Consider the following 18610-nt stretch of genomic DNA (forward strand, 5'->3'; position numbering starts at 1 on the left):
ATCTATATGAATAAAGAGCTGAATGAGCTAACGAGGTTTTCCCTCAACATGTAGCCATTATTTCCCTCTTATCTTTTTAAAACAGGAAATATTTTCAAGTACTTTTGGAGCTGCATACTTATTTCTTGAGGAACTACTGCTACAGAAATACTTCAAACAAGTGTTACACGTGCCACACTTAGAATTTCCAGGCCAAGATACACAGGTGTTGTAACCAAATTACAACAACATAATTTCAAGAGAGAATGAATATTCCTTTACGGTTTCGCAAACAGACCAATCAGAACTTAAGAATTCACTTTCACAATTCACATGTTGAAAATTATTTTAAGGAATTTTTGATTGTGGTGTACAATACAAAGAGGTCTTCAGAATTCACTTGCCAACAGTAGCACATTGCATTGGAAGAACAAGAACATGCCACATAAATTTATAAGTACACTTATACAAGTGAGCACCTCTGCTAGTTGAAGAATTCCAGGCACTCTGCCCTGTGCCATTGTGTGGCCCTGAAATTCTTTGCATATGGAATGTCTTTGATTCAGTTTAGTTGTGCAAGATATACTGAAGTGGCAAACTCACATTATGTTATGCCCCCAAAGCTTCCAATAAAAAGTGTATGTGTTGATTATAAATCCTAAGTCTGTTAAAAATTCTTATGATTTCAAAAAGCAAAACCACACAATCATATAAAATATTTAAATAACAATAACTAGTTCTCCTGAAACTCTGAGAACATGTGTATTCGGCTATCATTAGAAAAAAGTATCAGGTGGTAATGAACCTTTTACTCTACACTATGTGTATGGTGAAACTATGTTCCCAAACTGACAGTACTCAAAGTAGAGAGCATGAACACTTTTAAGCAAATTCAATGCTATAAGGCTGCTATTTCTTCTTTTCCCAGTATTATTTACCTGGAAAAAAGGGTGAAGTTGAGAGAAAAAGAAAAGGAATAAAAACACATCTTAAAATTCATCACCATCTTTCACAGTCACATGAAGAAAGCTGTGCTCTTTTTATTCTAAGGAAATATCCTTACAAGCATCTGGATATAAGTATTTTGCTCTGCAGTTTGGGAGCAGAGGAAGGGGTAGATCTTCCAAAAAAAAAAAGACTGAAAAATCAAATCCTGTTCCCTCTGCAGTCAGGGTAAATATTGTCAGCTACTACAGGGGTGGGAAGGGAGGGCAAGATTATCTCCTTCGTCTGTCTGAACAACAGTTTTCTTCAGACCTATCATTTTATTTTCAAGTAGAATTTGTTTTATACTGCAGACCAATAAGTACCCTAGGAGCTTGACTGGTTGGTGCTTAATGAAATTGCTTCTGCTGATATTAGATACATTAGGATACTGATTAAAACACTTAATGATCCCTCTTGATTTTAAATTGCTAGCTTACATTTGCGAGATGCCTTCAAAGTATCTTTTTCCTTCCTTTCCTCCACCCTAATCCTGCTTCTCCTTGCCCTTTTTCTGTTCATGATCCTTAAGGTTGTAGCTCACTGGCAAGATCACAAACCGAATGATAACTGGATAACCGCGATGTTGAACACTGCATTGTTTAAAATATGCCAAAACCCAGAATATAAACACTGAAAGACAGGAGTTTTAAAAATACAATTTCCTTGTTCAAAGCTCAAAATTCTATTCTTAAATGTGGAAACACTGAGGATTATTAATATAAACGGAAATCCAAAGTCAGAATAATCTTTAGATTATTAAAATATTTGCAGAAAAAAAAATATCCTGTACATGTAAAAACAAGTATAAACACATTGCTTTTGAGCTTGAATGCAGAAGACACTGACACATTGCCAGATAATGGTTTTGGAACAGCATTCCTAGGACAACAAAGCCATTTTTCATGCTTTTATACAGAATTGCATACCATATCACCTTCCAGTGAGAAATGTGTAAATCTTATGGGCAAAATGACAGCTGATCCCAAAACATTGTTAAAGACTGGACATACCGTGTTTGGAAACTTTGCCTGAAAACAGATATAACAATAGCTGTTAGAAGCTCCGTTTTCTGTGACGAATCTTATCAAGATGCTTGAGATGAAATAATACGTACAAAAAAAAATATGCTTATATCCTAAAAACTTCTGTGTCAGAAGCTTTTATGAAAAAAAAAGAGAATATACTGATTTTTATGCCTAATACAAACTTTAAGAACACAGAAAATAAAAAAGTAGACGTTTTCATAGATTTTAGCACCATTATAAAGTTCGAATGCCGGTTCTGTCACTGTGGCTCTACCTTGCAGCTGGTGTAGCTAATGTGAAGCACATTGACTTCAGTGATCTTTGAGAGAAGAATAACTGGATTAGTCGATCACAACAAATAACAGTAGTTTGCAATTTCTTCTTTTTTTTTTTTTTTTTTTTTTTTTTTCTTTTAAAATTAATTTTGAGCTTTATTTTGATCAGGCAGCCAGAGTGCACGACTGTCAGCTAAATCCAAGTCCGAGTCCTTTTGGTCTCTGGATGGCTCGTATTGGCTCTGCTATTCCTTTGCCGTCTGGTCCAAGGCCTGAGCCAGGGGTCCAACCCATACTCTGAAGCATTCTGTTTCCAATGTTGTTTTCTGGGATTGGTTGCGTGTTTTCACCTACAAACCCTGAGATTAAAGAAACACACAGCATTAATCAGCACTGCCTGCCATGTGGAGAAGAGCAGGATAATCTCCCTTAAAGCTTTAAACCTTCTTATTCTCCTAATTCATCTAATAGGTTGCTAGAACAGGCTGTCTTTGCACATGTTGACCTCCTGACTGCATAGGACTCTAAATAATACACTCTTATGCTTTGCTTTATTTTCAGTATTTTCAAAGACTCACTCATTTTTTAAGTATGACAAATATTGTCAGAGACCTTTTATATTCCAATACAGTGGATTTTACATCAGTCTCAAAGAGCACGCACCACCTGCACAAGTCTACAAATATATCAGCAAGATTACCTGAATTTTTTGTCCTATACAGTTACTAAGCTGAGGCACATCACAGTATCACAACCATCTTTTTATTCTTAGCAATATTTACCAATGCTTAAGTTCTCTTTCAACAAAACACAATAAATAATTTTTGATTAAGCAGTTATAGCTGCCACAGAAACAGTACAGACTAGTGGTCTACTATTCTCAAATTCAGCCCTATCTTTACTCAGTTTCTCATTTACTGAATGTTGTAAGAGAGATTTAATACATCCAAGTTTACTTTCAATGTATTTTCAATGCTATTAAGCATTGTTTTCTCTCTATACCATCTGGATCTCTGAGGAAAGCTGCAAACATACTGCAGAAAACATTGTCAGGATTGCAAATGTTAATATAACATTTATATTTTTAAATAACAGATTCAGGGTTTTTTATATGGATGCATAATAAAAAAATAAAAATAGAATGCCAACTAACAAAACTATTTTTTTTTCCCCTCATCAACCAAACTCCTCAAGCTAGAATTTGGAGATAATGTATGGATAAGCCTTAATATATATAACTGTCTTGTATGAGGGATACAAATTATATATATTGCAAGAATCTACAGTAAAACATATCAAATTACACCATACACACTATTTTTAAAAGGGCTGAAATTTTTTAACTAAGACAAGGAGATGCATGTAGACAGCTAGATTTTGTCTTCAGCTTTGCTCAACATCTCCCTTCCCTCCACCAACAGCACACTCACTCTCCCCCTCCATGTGCCTCGCTTTAAGCATTATCTGTTTAACACTCTACATATTTATTCTAGACTGCTACTTTGAAAAATACTGTAGGAGGAGACTATGGTTTTGGAGTCTATAATGTCTTCAATCAAGAATTTACCTCTGACAAGCAGCTGGCTCATCATCATATTAACTTACTAAACAAGAACATAAGAAAAGTTGAACACGCACTTCTGAAAATCCTCATTTAACACACACAAAAAAGGCAAAGCCCCACAGTTGAAACCGCATACACAGGCAGAAGTTCAAAATGAGAGGTGCACATTAAAATCCTCATGGTGATTGTAATGATGAATTTACAACACTCCAGCGTTATCTGCCATAGATCTGCTCATACCCAGTAAAACACTGGCTACATAAAAGCCAGACAGCTTCCTCGTGTCTCAGTTCCCGAGTCAAAGAAAAAGGGAAACGCACTGAAAGAATGAATCCCTTAACACTGGTTTGAAGCTATGCTTAATGCGAGGCTTAAAACAAAGGCTTTTAAGTCGGCAGTCTCCAGTCCCCAAGAGGGTTTCTCTTGAACTGACCAGCACAAAAATTCAATGTCCAAGACTTCCTTTCTTTTCAGGCCCCCACAGGCAGAGGCAGTTTTCATACAGAAGAGTCCCTGACACTGTCTGGCATACACAACGCAGGCTTTGCAAGCTTCTTAGTTATACTTTCTAGCTCAAAAAATAGAAAGAAAGGCTACAGTTCAACAAAAGTTCTGGTAAACCTTGCAAGTAAAATCACATCAGCTTATTTTGTCCATTTTTCACAGCAAGTGATGGTAAGAAATGGAACATTGTTCCAATGAATATCTGTGGAACAATTAGGGAGGAACCTTAAAAGGGACAAAAGATGCAAGAGATCCATCAAGCAGGAAAGAGCAAGGGTAAGAATATATTTTATAACATCTAAGAATTGGAAGTATTAGACCACTCCTAGTGCTGCTTAGGCAATGATAGCAATGCTGCAGGAACAGTATGCAAGGCATAGCCTGAGACAGCATAAGCAGCTTTTTTTAGTCTTGGGGGAAAGCCCACAGACCTTTTCCGGTAACTGCTGTACCTTTCTATATGAATTTAAATTCTCAAGAAAGCCAGAAAAACTTCACAAAAAAAGATGTATGAAAGAACAATCTATACCTTGATGCGTTATTTAATAAACTGATGTTTCTATTTTTTATATTTTTTGAAGTAGCTCAATAGTATTTTTCTGTAACTGACAGAGAATTGGAATACTTTTTGCTTTTGAAGACATATAAGTACTTCCAGAATGTAAAACTATTTTCCCCCCACTTCACATACTTTTCTATCTCATGTTAGAAGAACGAAACCTCCCCTGAAGATTTGTGTTTTATTCTTTTATGCCACCAGATTTAAAAAAAAAAACAAAACCAAAGAAAAAAAGAGCGAAAGAGCAGAAAACACCAAAAAATTGGCTTCACAACCTACTTTTGGGCAAAAAAACCCTCACAACATACACTGTCCAAAGGATTATGTGTTTGGAGGCTTTGTGCTGCAGCAAGAATAAGGCAAAACAAAAATCCCACCCAACCTGCCCATATTACTAATCAACTAATTTTGCCTTGCAGATTAGGTGAATATGGGTAGATTTTATTTTAATAATGAAAAATATTTAATATATGCAAGCCATTGTTTTCCAGTATAGTCAGTTTTTATATAAATACTGTCTATATCTGTCTTCAATATTCCTGCAGTTTTCACCCATTTATCAGTAGTGGAACATCTTTTACTTGAAAGAAAAAATATGGGTAGTGTTATTGCCTTCTTCCTCCATTCCACAACCAATCAGCATCGGAAAAAAAAAAATAAATCTGCATTGCTGACTGACTGCATGATGGGAGAGAGCTCTTAAAAATCATGTTACACTGTGTGCTATTCCCCTGACCCCCATTCCTGTGCTGTGGGCTTTTATTTCCTAATTAAAAGCAGTAATTGTCCTTGCAATATTCATCTTCAAGTTCAGTTTTTAATTCATGCCTATGGCACTTCTTGGACTAGCCAGTAGGGCCTGTTAGAGAGAATGGTCCAAGCACATTGGCCTTGAAAACGGCTGTGCTACCTCTGGGACGTGTTCAGCCTCAACACACCCAGGAGCAAGAGCAAAAGCAACCCATTGCACCATGCCACAAAAAAAGCCACTGTGCAAAATGAGATTAAGAAAAAAAAGCAGGGACACATTTTTTTTAAGTTTATTGCTGTATGAGGCTTTGTGGGGGGTTCCAGAAGCTATGAGGAAGTCACTGTAATGATAATTTATATTAATCTTCTGAGCAGAGTATTTTCCTTCTACAGACTGAACATGTTCTTAGCAACCATAAAAACTGGGTTTCTGACCTACCAGGGGAGAACTCTGCATGCAGAAGCAGCTGCCATTACATAAGGGAGAACCAAACACCAAGGAACAGTAACTTGCTTGAAAAGATAGCTCTGTAAAATACCCTTACTTATCTTCCTCCTCTTTGCAATACTGCCAATTGAAATGAATAATAAAAAAAGGTCAATTCTCAAACCTTTGTGTGTATGAATAGACACACTTCAAGGTCTACACGTATTATGCATATGACCTTACATACACACAATATGGAACCTATGAGTAGAAAAGAGGCAAAACTGGGAAGGGGAAAACAAAACACTCATCACTTTTGTTTAATTTTGGTATGATATTTCTGATGGCATTAAAGGCAGGTTTCAATGAAAAACAAAGGTATGCAATTTTTTCTTAACAGCTGTTGAGACAGGTATGTCCTGGTTAAATAGTACACTAGCATTCAGTGCCATACCCTTGATTTTACAGTGATTGCCATGAATTAATTTAATTCCATCTGTAAGCTAAAATCAGATCAGAGGTCTAATGCTGCTGCAGGCTCCACATCTGTTTAATAATTTTTGGATACAACAGCTTGCAAAAGTTCAGGTTTTAAATTTGCTTCATATTTAAGAAACCATGTTATACCAGTGTACAACATCTTCAACAGGAAACAAATGAGACTATGCACAGTTTTGATCTGACAGATCAAATTTTATTTGCAAAATGTCTCTAAAAAAATTAAAAGCTCACCAATTAAGTTACCACTTACTATAGAATAATAAAGGAGCTGTGACCCATAAACCACTACCATGACAGTACTTATTTATATGGTCCAGTTGCTGGATAAGACTAACCTCAAGCATGCTTGGCTTGTACTGTGGTGAATAAAATCAGAATACAGCTAGGTTCAATCACTTAAATAACTATTATTTAAGAAAATATTGGTGGTGTGAGTTTTTTGGTGTTTCCCCACCCCCAGTTGTAAGAAACAAAGGCATACTGAAGTAATTTCATCTCTGGCCACCAAACTATTTTTGATGTCAAGAAAATGGGTTTTTAAACAGTTCTGAGAAAATGACACTGTACATAAATATAGTCTTGGCCTTTCATCTTTCTTTTATATGATTAAGACTTAGGAGCAGAACACCAATGCCTTTGCAGAGCATACCACAACCATTATTTCCTCTTCTATCGCTCCCAGCAGCCTTAAATCCTTTAAATCCTTTCCTAGAAGGATCTCTTTTTGCTTGGGTAATTTTTGCAATACATGGCCTGCTAACCCTTACCCCCTACCCAGGATCTCACTTATGTCTATCACAGCAGAGTCAGTCTTCCTACCTCAAATCTTCCAAGGAGCATTGTGGATGGTAATTCACTTGCGTAATTGGCTCAAGAGATGAAAATCTTGTATCTGCCTCTCTTAGCCACTAATCTATCCAGCTGACTGCGAGCCTAATTGGCAGCTTGTTTAGTAATTTGGCTCCTAAAGTGTTGTATTGATATTGGATAAACAGCCAATGGAAGGCGAAACGATACATGCTGCTTCACTTTAAAAGCTAGTGAATTTCCCCCTCATTTTCTGAAAGCATTTAATATTCCATATATTCTTTATCTTTTCTGACTCCTCACTAGACAGAAGAGCTCCAAACAGCAGGGACTGATCCTGATACACAAGACAATTTTGGAATGTAATTGGAATAATACATTGCGGTAGCGTGTCTTTTTATGCCAGCTCTCTCTAACTAGCAAAATGGGAATCAAACTGCCTGGATGTTTATATTCTTATAACTGTTCTGGATAATTGTGCAGTCAGCATCATGAGCATAGCCGACAGCCATACTGTGATTTTCAAAATTAGAACCTGCAGTGGTTATCAAAATTCAGTATACTATAGCTGTGTGTCTAAAAAAACACATTTATGAAAATGCCATATTATTTAGCTAAATATTTGAGATTGCTTTTTTTTTTTTTTTAACCATTCTTCTATATATCCTTCACACTGAGCTATCTGTGTCTAAAGAATAACCTTAGAATTATTACAGTTCAGATGAGTCTGCTTGCACTGTATTTTATTCTATTTAGCAGAGAGATAAAAATAGAGAGGACAGAGCCATACATTCAGTAAGTGCATCCATAGCAGAGCTTTGTTAATGTCTGCACTGCCATACATCCATTGCAAGGGGTATTCAAGGAATTGTCACATAGTGGTGGCATGGGTAAATGAAGTCTTTCTTGCAGCAGAGAGCCCAGATTAAACATAAATCCACATACTGGTGAAAATTGAGACACTGAACTTTAGGTTGAACTGGTCATCCAGTTGAGATGGGAACTAGATTTGCAGGTGCTCTTCTCCTTTCATGCTGTATTGAACTATGCTGTGTGTAAAGCGTAATTTCTTGCCCATTCAGCCTTTATAACTACTCAAATTGGTTGGGAAGAGCTGGAATTATTAGATTATCATTTATCCTTCGGTAAGGGGAATCTCTTGAATACCCCAAGACTGTCTTTTCACTTGGGTCCATAGGGGTCAGTTTTACACCTTGTTTATGCTGGCAGAAGGACCATCACAGGATGGCATTTTGCACATGCGTTCTCATTGGGGACCATTCCAGAGGTCAGCTCAAATTGCTCAAAACATGGCAAAATTGCTCCCTTCTGATAAACATTCCCTGACTTTTACAAAAAGACTTGTAACCTTACACTGAAACCCACAGGGAAAGGATTTAAATCACAGTAATACTCTCAAAATGTGAGACAGTGTGGTTATTGTTAATTCCAGCAAAAAGGTTGAGGATTAAGTTGATGTTAGGACTATGCACATCACAGTAGCTCTATCTGAACCTAACTCGAGTTGAGATGGATTGCCAGGATATGGAGGTGAAGTTCCACATCTATTGCTATTCTGTGCCTCCATGGTTGGAGCATTGTGTTGATTTTTTTTTAATTTAAAAATGAAGATTAATTCATTAAACTAGGCAAATAGATCTGCATATTGCTTACTGTGGGCTAAATTACCATTTGCCTATTTAGTTATGCAAACAATGCTCAATGAAATCCCTCTATCAGTAGAATATTGAAGAATATTAACAGAATGTTAACATTAACATCAGAACATAAATTTTAGTTATTACATTAGCATTGGCAGTGTCAATATATAGGTTGAATAGCAAACTTCACTTGTAATAAAAAAAATCAAAATGTCCTTTAATTATGGTGGAAATCAATAGCAAAAGTTTAATTTATGAAATCCAGAGTACAACACATACCTACAACAGCTTTTATCAGAAACTTTTCCAACAATAGCAAAGATTTTCCAGAAAGACAGAAAATAGAAATCCAAACTTGCCTGCACTGGTAATCCGACCAATGAATTTATATTTTCAAATTATGAAAATATTTTCTCATATGTTAAACAGTTATTTTTATGAACCTGAAATGGCAAAAGCCTTCTGCATGAAGATAACAGGTTTATACATAGGCCTCTTTCCTTATTAAAAAAGCAAACTACATGCTAAAAATCTTTAAGGAAAGTGATTTTTGCATAATCTATAGTAGGGTCTATGTGCAGCAGTGCTCACTATTTCCATAGGGGAGAGAAAAACTTGTCACTGCTAATTGAGAGATGTTTGTGGAGACCTGGAATAAGAAGCTATATTGACTGGAGAAAAACTAAATGTGTTTCCTCCTTGTACATTTTAGCTCCCATAACTTATCCAGTTAACAAAAGTCCTTTGGTACTACCAATCTAAAGCAGACTAACAAATATCAAAACTGCACAATGTACCTCTGCCCATCTGGAAAAGGTGATGGTTCTGACAAACTGTCTAAAATGGAGGCAGCTCCTCTGTGTGGGAAACCACTTTATTATGGTACCTGGTGGAGAACAAGCGGAACTTGCAGAGCACATTACTGACCTGGAAGATGACTCTCCCTACCAACATCCCTCAGTTTAATGGAAAACTATTCCTCAAACATTCATCCCATATGGATGACTGAGTCCAATTCCATGTGGACGCTATTTTTATGCTTTCCACAACTAGAAAGAAATAGCTACCAAAATAATTTGTGGAATTATTTTTTAACCTTCCACATTTCAGAAGATGGTAACATTTATAAAAGACAGCTACAGTCATCTTCTTTCAACAAAAAAGTTTCTTCTGGACCCCTGTTGGGCTGTGGAACTGCCAGCAGATAGGGTGGCACCTGGTTTACGTGAGCAATTTGGGGATTGCCGGGGGGCACCCTCTGACAATGAACAGGGTCCCAAGCAATGGGGTATCTTGACCCAGGCAGAACAACGAATGAACGACCACAGGTCAGATCTGACTTAGTCTATAAATAGAGTTTCCTGCTGGGAAGTTGCGTTTTCCCTCAGAGTAGCAGAACTGCCAGGAAGCCTTCCCCCTTAGGCCAGGATGCCATGTAAGGAAACTTCTTGAGATTGAGTGACCTCATCTTTGGTGAGTGATGTATTTCTTCTAGATATATCTTTGAGTGAGCCTTGTCCTGACTGGCAAGTGATTCTGGGTATCTGAAGGGGAGGCTCTCCCTTTTGTCTGAGTGCTTGTGCACATGTGGGATTACTATTATTCATGTTAAGATATCTATGATGAGTCAAAAAAGCTTATGAATTCTTAAGTAGTTGTGGTGTAGTGCATTCATATTCCTGACAAACATCCCAATATGTGATATTATTTTTTATTTCCTGGAGGGCTGAATAGCGTTGCTTGGAATAAATATTGATTCTTAATGAGCTCTTGTGTGTTCTTGGGTGCCCCATCACTGTCTGCTACTAAGGTCTCATCATTACTCTGGTGTTTACATGTAAGGGGCCCTGCCTGAACCAATGACCTCAAGCTCAACATGGAAAGTTTTTGCTCTGAAGAGACAACAGTTACCAATATTGGATGGGACTCTGTGAGCTTCTAATTTTTTAACTGATTTAGTAAGACAATATGGTAGGGGACAAAAAACAAACAGAAAGGAGTCCCAAAACAGAAAGGAGTCCCTAAAATTTAATTTGCTGCAGAAACGATACAAACTGAGTATCCATAGGCCACATGATCAAGCGGATATGCTCTGCATGCCAGGAAGGACTTTGGCACACTAAGGATTAGCAATGGTGCAATACAATAAGGAAAAGTGTACACAACGCATGCCAATGTTGTACTGCCCTGTGAAAAGGGATTTATGATGGTTTGTCTAGAGTTTTGCAAATTTACTGTCAGTTCACCCAAGTAAACAAAAGTCTACCCTGTCTCTGCAACTATCTCACTAAGTTGACCTTCATCACCAACTTAGCCTCAGCCACCTCTGTTATCACAGTGTAATCATAATCTTTTTCAAATCATTATTTCGGTACTGCAGATATTCAGGTCTGATTTTTAATCACTGACATATTAGGCATCAGCAAAATAGTTTGCTTAGCTGTTCCACTGGCAATTTTTAAAAAGGAATGAAAACATGTACCCTTTTGATTACCTTGTTAAAGTGAGTCATGATGGCATTATAGCAGTGCTCAATATTTCTGCTGTAATTAAGAATCTGTCATATTTTTCATTAAAACACATTCTTTAAAATGAGACTTTTAACTTGGTCATTTCAATCCACACCAGCCTGAAGTGTAGCGTGCAACATGCCAACTAGATAAAGAAAATGACATCTGAAATTTGCTTCTGCAAAATGTATTGAAGTGCCCATAACATGCACAATAACTTACGTATTTTATATGCCCATTCTCTGTATTTCAACTACAAGATAGCTTTCTCTTTTTAAAATTAATTTCTGCAGGTTTTCACCACTGCTCCAAACTGTAAACAATGTTATGTAAATATCAGAGCAAAAAAATTGTTTTCAAGTAGAAATAAATGGCTACTTACAAGGCACAAAAGTGCCTTGGGGATCCTACAAAAGCTGATTGAGAAAAAAACCTTGTATACCAGAAGACAGATTCAGTAGGAAAGACACTGGATTAAATGCATATTCAGTGTATAAACACGGCGTCTAAAATTCTATAGCATATACTGTGTTCATATGAGGCTTAAAATAGGTAATCTAAGACTGAATTACTGTAAAAACTCCCAATGCCTTCATTTCAAGTAGTAGCAACACTTCACAGACAATGCCCTTTCTCTTGTGTACAAATGCCTTTTTTTTTGTTTTGTTTTGTTTTTGTTAGCTTTGTTATTATTATCATTAATAACAGACTAAGTTTTGGTAGGGCTATTTCCATTACAGTAAATTAGTATGTCTAAGAGGTTTTTATACAAACTTGAGGGCACTGTATTGCTGCAATAAAATATGTCAGGGTGTCAAATGAAATAGCTCTACCACTCAGGTAAGTCAGAGAGGGCATAAAGTCATTGAGAATGACCTGATCCCAAATCTGACAAGAATAATTGAAATAACACTGGTTTCATGGAAGAAGCTGTGCAAAAACGTAGATACTTATAATGTACAACAACTTACTCTTAAAAGAAATCTTAGGAAGTAAACAATTTCTATCTGTATCATTTTTACTTGACAAGCTAATTAACTACATAGGTTCAGCAACACACATGTAGGGGTGTTTCAAGCACCAACAAACTACAAATGTTATCTTAGTAAAAAAGGGAAGAATAGGACACTCCTGTCTCAGTACTGTCAGCTCCTGACAATCCATACCTATATTATCTTCCATTTTCTTCACTGCTTTTCAACACAGCTTTTCTTCACCTTTACAAGTGACATTTTTGAAACCATAAAATACTCTGGGCTGCTCAAAGTTTCTTGCTTCAATAGTTTCTCATTGCTGTACAAGTAAATCTACATCCTTTGTTACTAATATACACAAACCCATTGGTATGTGACTTTGACTCCAGGCTGAGAACAGGCTATAAATTTAGAAATCAATATCTAACTCTATCAATATTCATTTTACTTTTTCAAGACAAAATACAAAGGTGAAAGAGCAGTAAATAAGCTGGAGTACTGAAATAAATTGGGTGTTCTTGTCACAATTAATAAATGTTTAACCAATAACACTGCTTGCTACAGAAGTCTGTGGTTTTGTAAGATGTCTGAAAGTAGCAGGTGCTACCCTTGGTGAGACTCAAAACCAGAGAACATGCTCCAATACTTCATTGGGATCACCAGTTTCTTAATTTATGCTGAACCCAAACATACAAATGAAGATTTCCAACACTGTGCAGAGTGCTACAATAATTAATTTAGCAATGCAATTTATTCCAAACACGAAGACGAGAATTTTGAAAATCCTTTTTTCAATGGATTGGCTCACATCAGGTGAAACTTTGCTAATTTGCAGCACATATAGCTTAAGAAAACGTTTGCATTTAATGACTCATTTATGGACAGCCTTTCAGGTTTCACTATGATTTTAAATACAAACAGCCCTTAGCAGAATGTTTTGCTTAATCTCCAACTTTTACTCATGCAAATATACAACTTCTGTCCTTCTTTCTTTCAAGAAAAAAATTTACACATTCTTCTACATAAAATCTAGTTCTTCCATTCCTGTATCTTAGCTAACTAAAAACTCCTGCATGGAGAATAATCAAATAGCAATCTTTCATTTTAATGCAAATTTGCAAATGCATTTCCATTCTAAAAAGAAATTCTGTTTCTTCCATTAAATGGTATGAAATACTGACAAAGACAGATAAACAAGATCCATAAATAAACAACAGTTTAGCTGTGGAAAGCTTAGCCTTCGAGAAAAGTGTAATTATTTATAAAATTTTATACACTTTCTACACATATCCAGAAGCTTCCTCAAAGTTTACCAAAGTTTTTCTTTGCTTAAAAATTCACAATGATGAAATGCAAAAAAAACCCCTTTTATAAGACCACAGTAAAAATTCTCAATCCCCTTGCCTAGAACAAAATTGAAAAGATTACCTTGAACTTGGAGGAAAAAAAACACACGTTAGTTAAAAGGCACCTCATATGATACCTCTATCCACCATCATGTTCTGTTGCTCTCCATTTAAAGGCAAATTTTGGGGACAAAACAATCTCTAAAATTGTTACTATCTAGATACATAACGTGGAACAATCACATAATATATTTGCCACAGTATCAAAATATTGGGTTTGTAAAGTTACGCAGGAGTCAGCTTGTAAAATAAAATACTGAACGCTCAAGGCCCAAGGGAAAATGAATAATAAAATGAATTTCATGATACTTCAGACCCTCTCAGTACAAAATGACATCCTCTAGTACTTGAAAGTTGTGAAGTGAAAATCACCTTGTAGAAATAATTATATTATTCTCTTCTCAGCCATTAAGTATTTTTCTTTCTCACTTCACATATGTTCAGAGTCTTAGAGGCTGACCCATACATTGTCTTTTCCATATTGCTGCCACTAAGGTGCTTTAATAACATTTTTAATATTATTCTTGATCTGTTTCTGCCACTGAGGTTTGAAACAAAGAAATTTCAGGATGGGGAATTCAGTTGGAATACAAATGTTAGGGTTCTCTAAAGACATCTATTTAGAATATATTTAAAGAACTGTATGTGTTGCATATGTTGCTATAGTAATTGATGTAAGAGTAGGACATGCAGTTCAGATTTCCATATTAGTAATACATAAAAAGCCTCACACGGGCACACAGGCACAATCTAATCCTTCTAGTATGCACATATATAATTAATACAACAAACTGATGAGAATCCTATGAATCACTGCTAAGTATTGAAAAAGTAATTTCACAGCTGTGACATCAGCAAAATGCATCCAATGGTTGTGACCTCGCATCTGAAAAATCTTTCAGAAATGTGCTTGCAAGTGCTTCCCATTTAATCTACAGCACTAATTTTAAAGCTGTGTTTCACAGTCTTATCTCCATATTTTCAGTTGTTTGCCCAAGAATTCACATCCTATCTTTATTTTGCAGGATATTTATAGTACTCATATGCATTCCTCACAGAAAAAAAGATATGTCATGTTTCTACCTTGTAATGCTTGAACAGACACAAAGCAGTAATCTTTACTGTCTATGATTCTCAGTATGTGAAAAAAGATTTATTCTCTTTAAAGAAGTGCTGTGCTACAAATGACTTTATAAATGTTTGAGGGAGCATTAAGAGAGCCTATTTATTTCTTAATCTCTATTAATAGATAAGGATAGCACCTATCTGAAGTTATATGGAAAGTTACTGAATTTATCAAACATTTCCCCAGGTCTCTGACCTCCTGCTTTGTATTTAGAGATTTAACATGTTGTGTTTTGTGTTCTGTCCCAGGGAAATTGCTTACCTGTGGGCCCTGGCAGGGGAGCAGCTTTCCTTCTCCGTTTGATGTCTCCCATGCACAATGATCCTAAATGTACACTGGTTTGCCTGCAAGTAATTATAGGAGAAAACTATCAACAAAGGAAGAAAACCACCACATACATACACAGCTTTTATAATCTGAAACTGTATCAAAACATTCTCAACCAAGATGAAGCTGCAGTCAAGCCACCAATCTTGTTTATATTGAAGCATAATTATGTTTGTTGACAAGCGCTCAGTATCTAAATGCAGCATCATAAATTGTTACTGGAATGAATAATATAAAGCGAATGCTTTTTAATTTTCAAAACTGGCAATCTTTCTAGATAACATAAAACAGAAACACTGTTGCTTCTGACAGGAAAATAGCTAAGATTAATTATCTAAATAGATCACAATATTGTTGGTAGGTTAGTAACGCCTGACTGTCAGAACAACATTTATTACGTGAAAAGTAGAATCAATTTTTCTTTAAGGTAAGCTGAAGAATGAATGACAAAACATGAAACAGTAAGCTCTTCAAAGGTACATGAAATAAATTTGTAGCACACAGATTTGTCTCCATCTAATTAACTTATTTCATTAAAGTCAGCTATTAGAAGTCAGGTACCTCAGAAAAGAGTACATTTGGAATTTCCAAATACTGAATTTTAGAATACAATTGTAAAGGAAAATTAGTTATTGTTTTTCCTAAAGTAATTTACAGTGCCTGTGGAATAGAAGATATGTAGCTTACGTTATTTGTTTTTGAAAGAACTAGAAGGGAGGAAATACAGCAATTTCTAAACGCCACAATTTAAAAATATTTCCATAAACTTTACTGTGAATTGTGATTCTTACCATAGAAATGTAGTGATTTTTCCTAAAATTACAAGCTAAGAATTGCACCTGATAGTCTACTATATTACAGTACCACTGTCACTCATGGGATCTCATTTCAATGTGGATATCTGACTTACCCTTTACTGCATCTATAAACCTTTTTAAACTGTACTGCTTCTAAATGAACAACAAATGGTCATATAATGTTAAGGGACCTCAGATCTGCTCAATAATATAAGATTGAAAACACCTTGATGAGAAAGACAGCAATGTACTATCTGCTACAAACTTATTTTTAAAAGGTACAGGATATTAACTACTACAGTGCTTTTATTTAAATATTAAAGTATTACAAAATATTTAAGTTTCATAAGAAGTGCAATCTATCTTCACCTACTAAACCCTACTTCGAAACTTAAGTTTCATTGTTTAGAGCAGAGGTTTTCCTCACAATTCTTCTAATTTGAAATTGCATCCTATTTTAATCCAGAAACTGAGCAGAGTTGAACCAGTACATAACATGGTGATAACTTTCAGTTCTAATTTAGAAAGACAACAACAAGTGTAACCCTTTCATAACTGATTGTACAATAAAGAATATTAATATTTAAAAACAACAAAACAATTCTGAGAAAAATATTTAAGATATGTAAATAACATTGATATTAAACATCTACAGTAAGTTGTGTGGTAAATTATATGTTAAAGGGTGTGAAACTAGGGAGAAAGTCACCAGGAATACAAGCAGGATGAAAGATAAAAATTAATAAAGTCAGGCAATTGAACTTGAAGACCTGAACCACAGCAGTAACAGCTAGCAGCGTTTGAGTTATTTTACCCAGAATTGATTATCTGTTACACTACATTGAGATATCTAGATTATTGATCTGCAAGATTATGGTACTAGGGGGCCTCCCCACTTTTCCTCCAGGCACACCAAATGGAGCTGCAACGAGTAACACTAAGTAAGGACTACTTTGTTATTGTTGTCACCCTTCATGTAGAACACAGCAGTTACTTTTTAATTTAAAATCAATGGATGTCTGAAAGGCAGCCTTGTTTCTTCAGCATAAATGAATCATTTGCCTTTGCCAAGCACAACAATCGGATCACGAGCCAAGGTGAGAGTGGATATTTCTTTGTTGTCATCGAAAACTCTGTTCACCACAAATACATAGCAATACACTGGAGCACCAATTAAGCTTTGTCAAACCTGGCTTTATGACCACTAACATCAAACATTAAGCTAATTCACAATTCTGAAGTGGCATTTGCTTTTGCCAGGTCTTGACATTTGATATGCACTGTCAATGTAGATCACAGCAAAACAAAAAGCTTTTTTTTTTTCTTTCCTTCTTTTAAGAGGAACAGACAAGAAGCACCACTGCTCTGGAACTGGCAGTTTAGACATAATGAAGTAGTATTTTGAAGCTGCACAGTACATTTTGAAATGATCGTAATAGGGGTATTATAAAGTAGGGAGAACTCTGACCCTCTATCAGGCTAAGTTCAGCATTATGTTTCTTAGCATTAAATCAGAGGAACACAAATTACAGAAGGGAAGAAAGCTATTTGCCTGACTTCTCTCTACTTACCCCTAGCTTGCTTCCAGCTATCATTTATAAATAGTGCTCTGGTAGGAAAGCTAGGCATTTTATTAGGGAAAAAAACCCAACTTGTTAAGACCACCTTGCCTGAAAACTTGGCTTTTGACCTGCTGGTGACAGGGACTGGAGCAAGCAGTGTCAAATGGAATAATTTTTAAGGAAAGACAACAGGAACTTGTCGCCTCATTGTATGCATTTACAAATAGAGGCTTTTCAGAGTATTAGGCCTAGTTAAAGCTGCCCTCTGGATAAAAAGTGTTTCCAAGCAGCCTCAGACAAGCTTGGGAGACAAACAGATGTGACTATGGTCCCTGGCGTTTGGCAAGAACACTCACTGTCAGTAAGAAAAAGATGAGCATGGACAGGGCATCAGCTGCACCACGGTGGAGCAGGCCTGCAAGTGTCACAGCAGAGGCAAAGTTCTGGCAGAGGGAAAGAAGAGGGCTGCAAAAGCCAGGCTGGTGTGAACTTACACCAGTATGCCAAGAATGTCGTTGTTGTGTCATGCCTCCACATATTGAACAAAACCACTGGAAAAGCCACTGTCAATTTTTATTCATTTTTCATCTTGCATCCAGTGTTTATATTCTTCTTTCTATATGGTAAATAAGAGCCTCAAAAATGAAGACAGACGCGGAAGGCAAGAACAGCAAAAAAGCTACTGAAATAATCAACACAATAAAAAGTGGTATTGATACAGCAGATACTTTTATAGAAGCAATTACATGAAAAGAAATCCACAACCATCTATGTATTCTTGTGACAAACATTCACTCTGACATAAATTCTGTTATCTGCTTACTGAATAGCTGCAGTCTCCCTACCATTTATTTTTTCCAATGTAATTG

At 36.0% G+C, this 18610-nt stretch overlaps 1 protein-coding gene across 2 annotated transcripts in view; it reads right to left on the reverse strand.

Annotated features, from left to right (window-relative positions):
- Positions 1 to 2455: 2455 nt before the first annotated feature.
- The window catches only part of GPATCH2 (G patch domain containing 2), a 109433-nt gene continuing 93278 nt past the window's right edge, over positions 2456 to 18610 (reverse strand). Inside the window, exons 8-10 of one of the 2 annotated variants that reach the window (XM_009994742.1) lie at positions 15317 to 15399; positions 6815 to 6820; positions 2456 to 2625 (exon numbers count right to left, since the gene is read on the reverse strand). In XM_009994742.1, coding sequence (XP_009993044.1) covers positions 2456 to 2625; positions 6815 to 6820; positions 15317 to 15399 — 259 coding nt within the window. The remainder of the gene's footprint in view (positions 2626 to 6814; positions 6821 to 15316; positions 15400 to 18610) is intronic. The other variant, XM_009994743.1, reaches the window with a different exon arrangement.

Source organism: Chaetura pelagica, unplaced genomic scaffold (assembly GCF_000747805.2).
Source record: "Chaetura pelagica isolate M959 unplaced genomic scaffold, ChaPel_1.0 scaffold2, whole genome shotgun sequence".
Taxonomy (NCBI): domain Eukaryota; kingdom Metazoa; phylum Chordata; class Aves; order Apodiformes; family Apodidae; genus Chaetura; species Chaetura pelagica.